Source organism: Medicago sativa, chromosome 6 (assembly GCF_051527215.1).
Source record: "Medicago sativa cultivar Bolivia chromosome 6, Bolivia_mono, whole genome shotgun sequence".
In the NCBI taxonomy this organism is placed as follows: Eukaryota; Viridiplantae; Streptophyta; class Magnoliopsida; order Fabales; family Fabaceae; genus Medicago; species Medicago sativa.
Window position 1 is genome coordinate 72304369 of NC_140754.1, and position 8441 is coordinate 72312809.

Sequence of the window (8441 nt, forward strand, 5' to 3'; positions counted from 1 at the left end):
CGGTGGATTGGGGGTATCTGGACGCGGTAATGCGTAAAATGTCGTTCCCAATTTTATGGCGAAAGTGGATAAAAGAGTGTGTGACAACAGCAACTGCTTCAGTACTAGTTAATGGCAGCCCTACAGATGAGTTTCCCTTAAAGAGGGGTTTGCGTCAAGGTGACCCTCTTTCGCCGTTTCTTTTTTTGTTGGCGGCTGAGGGGCTGAATGTCATGATGAAAGCGATGGTGGAGAATAATTTATTCACAGGTTATGGGGTGGGGCACGCAAACACAACTGTTGTTTCCCATCTTCAGTTTGCAGATGACACGTTGTTACTTGGTGTCAAGAGTTGGGCTAATGTGCGAGCATTACGCGCGGTTTTGTCTTTATTTGCGATGATGTCAGGTTTAAAAGTGAATTTTCATAAAAGCTGCTTGGTTGGTATTAATATCGCGGATTCGTGGTTGAATGAGGCAGCGTCAATACTCCACTGTAAGGTTGGTAAGGTTCCGTTCTTGTGTTTGGGATTATCGATTGGGGGAGACCCTAGGAGATTGGCATTTTGGGACCCCGTTTTGAACACTATTAAATCTAGATTAACTGGTTGGCAAAGTCGTTCCCTCTCCTTTGGGGGTCGATTAGTTCTTCTCAAGTCTGTCCTGACCTCTCTGCCTGTCTATGCTCTTTCCTTTTTCAAAGCTCAGTCAGGTATAATCTCTTCCATTGAATCTATTTTTTAAATTTTTTTTTGGGGAGGGAGTGAGGATAACAGGAAAGTTTCCTGGATCGCTTGGAGCTCTATCTGTTTACGAAAGGAGAATGGGGGATTGGGGGTGAGACAATGGAAGGAATTTAATTTAGCCTTGTTAGGAAAATGGTGTTGGAGGATGTTAGTAGATAGAGGTGGTTTTTGGTATAAGGTTTTGGTGGCGAGGTATGGTGAGGAGGATGGGCGGTTGGAGGTTGGGGGCCGGAGTGCTTCTTCTTGGTGGAGGGAAATAGCGAAGATTAGGGATGGAGTAGGACAGGATGGGGGGGGGGGGGGCTGGTTTGCTGACAGGGTGTTTAGAAAAGTAGGGGATGTCACAGACACTTTATTTTGGCAAGATAGGTGGATAGGTGAGGTTCCTTTGTGTCGTCGGTTCAGCCGCTTATTTGAGTTATCCTTGAATAAGTCAAGTACGGTGGCAGAGTTGTTCTCTCTTGGGTGGGGGGTTGGGGGAGCAGCGTGGAGTTGGAGGAGACGGTTGTGGGAGTGGGAGGAGGAGTTGTTACGCGAGTGTCGCATTTGTCTTAATAACTTTGTTGTGCAGACTGATGTTTTTGACAGGTGGCAGTGGCTCCCAGACACCGTGGGGGGTTACACTGTTCGTGGAGCTTACCAAATTCTTACGACCCAGCCAGATGGTGTAGGTGACGACATGGTAGATCTGGTTTGGCATAAACAGGTACCGCTGAAGGTCTCTATTCTAGCCTGGAGGCTGATGCGTGACAGGTTGCCAACAAAAACCAACTTGTTACGGCGAGGAATCATTCAAATTGAGGCCAAAAATTGTGTGGCGGGGTGTGGAAATGAAGAATCGGCGCTTCATCTATTCTTTCATTGTGATATTTTTGGTTCTTTATGGCAGCATGTCAGGAATTGGCTCGGTGTCTCAGGAGCTGATCCGTTTTCTGTTCATGATCATTTTTTTTTCAGTTTACTAATGCCATAGGAACACGGAGGACTCAACGATCCTTCATGCAGTTACTTTGGCTATTGTGTGTTTGGATTATTTGGAATGAGCGAAACAACAGGCTCTTTAATAATGTTCAAAGTACTATGTTAGAGTTGTTGGAAAAGGTTAAATTTAATTTTTTGTGGTGGCTAAAAGCTAATAATGCCACTTTTGTATTTGGTAATCAGAGATGGTGGTCGGACCCGTTACAATGTTTGGGTATCGACTGACCTTTGTAATTGTTTTTTTCACAGACAGATTGTAATTTTGGGGTGACCTCTTGAGTACACCTTGTACTAAAGAGGATTCATCGCCGTTGTTTATAATTCCATTTTTGATTCTTCAAAAAAAACTACAAAATGTATTTATTAACCAATCAAATTTTTTTCTTGACTAAACTATTCAATCTATTAAGCAAACTAAAACTTGCCTAAACATGTGTGCTTTCCAAGAGTCTTTTGTTCATGGTTTACCTATTATTTGATAGGGTATACTAACAAATGTCCTAAACTTACTTGTGTTGAAATAGGACCCACAATTTTTTAAAGATGAAAAATAAGTGTATAGTCTATTTTTACTAAATTTGAAAAGTTTACTTTTTAGTAAATAACATAGGTAAAGAGATATGACTGAGATCATCCTGATAAAAAACGACAAATTTCATGCAGCTCAACCTTGGTTGTATCACATGGATTGTGGTGTTACTTTCAAGAAATACAGACATGCCAATATCTCACCATACTAGAACATAAGATGAGATTACCAATTACAGACCGTATGTATTCAATGGGAAAAAAGTATTGGAATGAACAGAAGTTTCGCTAGAACCCATGTAAGGAACATTAAAATTGTGATCATAAATTAAACTTTCTATCAACATATCACCGTATTACAAAAATAACAATTGTATATCCGGTAATACATATAAATAATTTAAATTATGAGTGGTTTATTTACATTTGATTAAAGTAATTATCACACAGAGTTTGTACGTTTTGCACATTTCTTAATATGAAAAAGATGAATATATTTGTATTAAAAAACAGTTAATTTTTATCTTAATCAACCATAAATGTATCACATCACATGTATGGTGCTATCACTTTCCAATAAATACAAACAAGATAATCTCTCTCTTAATTAGAATTTGAGATGAGGTTACCATTTAGAAAATTATCTTTATCGAATGCGATGTTAGTTGTAAACATGTGGCTTGAACTTTACGGCTTTGAAAGTTAGTCAACGGAGGAAATTATGTTATTTGACAATTGCTCTTTAGGCATCCAAGAAAAGCCGAACCTTAGTTAACTATCGTTCGACACACTTTTTAAATCGGGTGAACTGATTTAAAGAGTGTCTAAACCGATCTCAAAAGAGCCAAACAGTAGTTAATACTTAATTGAAGTTTGGTGGGTGCATGAGAGCAATCACTTGGTGCCTAAAGAGCAATTGTCATATTATTTTCTTACAACAACCGTTGCACAAAATACCAGGCCTAATAACTTGACAATACTCATATTTGACGCAATTCTTTTAAGTCTTGCACAAGTAGTTAATCTCTAACTGTATTTTACCTTCTTCAATTTGTTGTAACTGGATCATTTACAATCAATGAACTATATTCATTCTGTTAATCATTTTCTTAATATGGTATTAGATGCATCATTTTATGCTTCCGCATTCATGCCTTTTTGTCAATCAAATCCTTCCACCATGGAACTAAGAAGATGTTAAGTTCGATTTTGGGAACAATGTAACAACTTGGTGGTATCTTAGATTAATCACAGTCTTTCACCTCAAATTGCTTCTAGGGTTGACTAAATCGACAATGCCAAAAACCTCTGGGATAATCTCAAAGAACGATTTACCAAAGACAACCATTTTAAGTTCTCAGATCTTCTTAAAGAAATGCACTCTTTCAAACATGTCGCGGTGATTTTCGGAGATCAAGCTATTGATTAGCGTTGACTCACAAATTTAGGTTCACCACCGACCTTTAATTTTTTCCAAGGGAAAGGGGGAAAAGTTCGAAATAACCCACTATTTTTAAAGATTTTAGGTCTGGGGGTTACTTACGTGAAGGGAAGGTGTTAGCACCCTAAACGTCTATAGTATCCTATAGGAACCACTTGATTTTATTTATTTCTTTGGCTATTTATTTGATTAAAAGGAAAATTAAAGTGATGAGTAAAAAGAAAGAAAAATGTTTTTATTATTTTTTTGATTTGGAAAGACAAGTGTCTTTTGCCTACGTACCCGCGAGGGATCAAAACCACGTAGGTCGAGGTAAAAAGACTCAGTGATTTGTTTTGTATTTTTTTATTAATTTTGAAAAGGTTTTAAAAGCAAAAGCCAAATGGCAGAAATAAAATTTGTTTGGTGTTTTTTATTTTTAGAAAAAAGTTTGAATATGATTAAATGCATTATATTAAAGAAAATTAAATGAAAAAGTCTCTCGATAAGAATCAAGGTTTTTTAGAAAAGGAACTCTTTTTGTGAAATTTGTTTTTTGACTATTTGAATGTTTATTTTTTCCTTTTCTCTTTCTTTTTTTAAAGCCTAAAAAAAATGATGATGAAACGAGTGAGAGTTCCGCGATGACACTGGGTCAAAGCGAATCCCCTTTCCCTTGGATAACAAACTTTTTTTGAAGAAATCAAAATGGAATTATATTAACAACGACGTTGGAAAGTCCTCAGTACAAGGTGTACTAGAGGATCCAACCCGACAAATAAACAGTTACACAGTATATATACAAGAGGGAGGTCAATCGATACCCAAAGAAAGTAAAGGGTTCGACCACCAATTCTGAGAACCGTACACAAAAGTGGTTTTATTAGCTTTTAACCACCACAACGAATGAATTTTAATTTTATCTAAGAGCTGCTCAATAGATGTTTCTGTGTTATTGAACAATCTGTTGTTTCGCTCATTCCACACCAGCCAAATGCAAAGAAGCCATAATAATTGTAAGAACGAACGATGACCTGAATAATGAGTAAATTGTTGAAAATGTTCACGAATATTATCAGTATCAACTCCAGACACACCAATCCACGATCTGATACGATTCCAAAGCGATCCAAAAACCTGACAATGAAGGAACAGGTGTGCTGCGGATTCTGCATTGCTGCACCCTGAAACACATAAGTTGTCTGCGGCCTGAACAATCCCTCGCCGTTGAAGGTTAAGTTTAGTTGGTAACCTGTCTTTCAGTAAATGCCACACAACAATGGAAACCTTCAAAGGTACCTGCTTATGCCAGACAATGTGCTCTGATGCGTCAGCAGTAAGAGGGGCCATAGATGTTAAAACATGGTAGGCGTCTTTGACGGTGTAACCGTCATGAATGTCCGGATCCCACTGCCACCTGTCAGAAACATTAGGTTGCACAACAACATTAGCAAGTAAAATCCTACACTCCTCTACCATCTCTTCCTCCCACACCCACAGACTTCTCCTCCAACTCCAAGCCTCACCTCCAACCTCCCAACCAAGCGCACACATATCTGCCACTGTACTAAACTTATTCGTTGATAGATCAAATAAGCGAGCGAACCTCCTACATAAAGGAAAATCGCCTACCCATCTATCCAACCAGAAGAGTGTTTGTTCCATCCCCTAAAACTTTCGATACCCTCTCTTCAAACCAGCCCCCATCAATCTCTCCTACTCCATCCCAAATCCTCGCTATCTCCTGTTGTAAATTTTGATTATATTTCAAAAGTTTCAAATATTTTGTGTCCCGTATTTTTAATTGAAAAATATAGAAAAATATTTTAATAGAAAACTATTATCATATTATAATTAATTATAAGGTTTGACTTGGTTTTGAGACATGTTTTTAATTCCAAATTTTTGTAACCTCTTTTGCTTTGTGTCTCTTGAATGTGGCAATAATGGTACCTAGTCAAAAACTATTTCTTTTATGTGTAACCGTTTTCTCTATTGATATCATTTTATATCATCAACATTCATTTTCTGGTAGAATTAATTTTCCCTATTATGTCTTTTTACGGTTACATATGACGTTGCTTTTCCAATATTATGGCTGAATTAGTTTAACAAGCAATAGGTTTTATGTTGTCTATAAAAAAAAGAAGATTTTTCACACACGTATGATATAGTGAAAATTAGGACTCCTTCTCTTTTATGCTTCTAGTAACAAATATATTAACCGAATTTTCATGAGTCTAAACTTAACTCTGGGCTTACAACTTCCTGAAAATAATTCTTCTTGTCAGTTCTGTATCCTCGGTTTTTACCGTGAAAGGTCTGTTAAATCCTGGGGGATTAGCGTATAATTACGCGGAAAATCCTTAAGGACAGTGCGATCAGCACGTCTCAGACTTTCATCATTTGTTCGTCTTGTAGTCTTTGCTGATGATTCTACAATGAGTTTGATTCAAGTTGTCCAAAAACGGTGATCTAATTCTACAACAAGATCAAGACAGATAAGTTTCCTTGAAACCTCTTTTGATTATTCTCATTAACATAAATTGATTCTTATATTTATATGTTAATTATTATTTGTAGAAATATTCTTATGCCTAATTTTACAACATCTCCTTCCACCAAGGTGAAACACTCTGGCCCCTACCTCCAACCTACCTGCCTCCTCACCATATTTCACCACCAAAACCCTAAACCAAAACTCTCCTCTATCCACTAACATCCTCCAACACCATTTTCCTAACCCCCAGACCTCTGCACTCCTTTTGAGAACTAATAGAGCTCCAAGCAACCCAGGAAATTTTCCTGTTATCCTCACCCCAATTTTTTTTTTATTAAAAATAGATTCAATGAGAGAAATTATACCTGACGAAGCTTTGAAAAAGGAAAGAGTGTAGACAGGAATAAGAGAAATTATACCCTTGGATAACAAACTAAACCTATTTTTTTTGCATTTTTAATATATGAAAGCTGAATAAATAATAAAGTAAAGACAATGCATATTTTTTTGATTTTTTATATTACAACTTCCTAAATTACAATCTAAACATGGATAATAAACCGAATAGGGACTATGTTCTTAAGACCATTCATAATTTCGAAGGGACATTATAAACCGAAGGGACTATGGTCTTAAGAACACTCTTTAAAACTGAAGGGACAGAAAAAGAGGGAGAAGAAAAGAATAGCTCGTTAACACAAGCTAAAGGAGGGAGAAGAGAGAAAAGTTCTTTGACAACTCAAGAGAACTTTTGGTGTCTTCTCAAATGTTCAACAAAGGCTCCTATTTATAGGTTCAAAGGTTAATGAAAATGGAAAGCTGGTTTAATGGATTTTGATGGTGATTTGAATGGTGAATTTTAAAAGAGGAATGTGAAAGTTGACACTTGAAACTTGGCCACAAATGGTGGCGTAGTTGAGACAATTTTTTTTGGACCTTGGACACATTTTTTTGGACCTATTCTAAGTAATAACATAAAAAAAGAAAAAGAAATAACTAAAATAAAAACAAAACAAAATACAAATAAAATTAAAGATGGAAAATAAAATAAAATAAAAACTAATAAAAATAAAAATAAAGTAAATAAATAAAAGACCAAAGATAAAATAAAATAAAATGCGGGCCCAAAAACGAACCAAAAATGAGGTATTTTAAAATACCTCTCTCCCGAAATTTTCTTTGAAAAGTCAAAGAATATTTCGGGTAAAAAAAGTGTGTGACAGTGGAATCTTAGGTCAAAAATTGAGGTATGCCAAAACAAGTTGAACGAAATGCAACTAATCTCTTCACTTATTTGAAAACCCATTGCGACAAATTAGAGGCTTTACGCCCTATTAAAGATTGTATGTGTTGTGTGAAATATTTTTGTAGATCTATGAGACATCGAGTTGTAATGGGATTTTGCAGCTACTCCAACTTAAATATCACTCCATAAATTAGGTAACCTTCTCTTTTGGTGAGTATCAGGGTCGTTTCTACGAATCCGGATGCTCGGTTCTGTAAGTGAAAAGAGGTCCGTAATAAAATAAAAACATATTTTTTTTAAAAGAACAGTGTTCTATTTAAATTTTTTAAAACATAAATACAAGATGTCGTATATATGCAATACACCCAAAGGTGAAAATCGCTACCGTATACATGATGAACCTCAAACCACCCTCCCAAAAAAACACCCACCTAACACCGAAAGCAAGAGGACTCAATTCTAATAGGCCTAAAACAAGACAGCAGAAGAGGAAAAGGAAATCAAATCAGGGAAGAAGAAAAGGAAAGTCCGATGGAGTGATGGTGATGAAACGCGTGGTATCAGAGAGAAAGAGAATAAAGAATTTTTTTAATGGGGTAGTACTTAGTAGTACTACTGGGCTATACAATTGTTTTTGAGGCCCATACCTTGGAAAGGCCCGGTTCCATTGAGCTCCTTGCACACCCCAAGGTCCGGCCCTGGTGAGTATTTCACTCATAATCCTATATTTTTTATTTTTTTACATAAGATAGATCCAATTAAAGTTCATACGCACAAGCATTATGTTGTCACTACTCACTTTTCTTGTTCCATAACCATAACTTATTAGTTAAAATTTCACAATGTCCTCCATATTCCTCATATTACTAGCAATCTCACTTCCATTTCCAAATTGTTAAAAACTAAAAGAGGCCATTTCTTGTGAACTATAGTTATATTTAATTGGATATAGTTTATTAGTCTCTTTCATATATTATAGGATATTTAGTTTGGGTTCCCTTTGTATATCTTAACATTGAGGTCACCTTCCCCAAAATATATT

General features: G+C 36.3%; 1 protein-coding gene across 1 annotated transcript; it reads right to left on the bottom strand.

Annotated features, from left to right (window-relative positions):
* Positions 1-4466: 4466 nt before the first annotated feature.
* Positions 4467-5207, bottom strand: LOC146916702 (uncharacterized). Its single transcript, XM_085721710.1, has one exon. It carries the CDS (start codon positions 5205-5207, stop codon positions 4467-4469), a length of 741 nt encoding a protein of 246 aa, XP_085577836.1.
* Positions 5208-8441: the final 3234 nt, after the last annotated feature.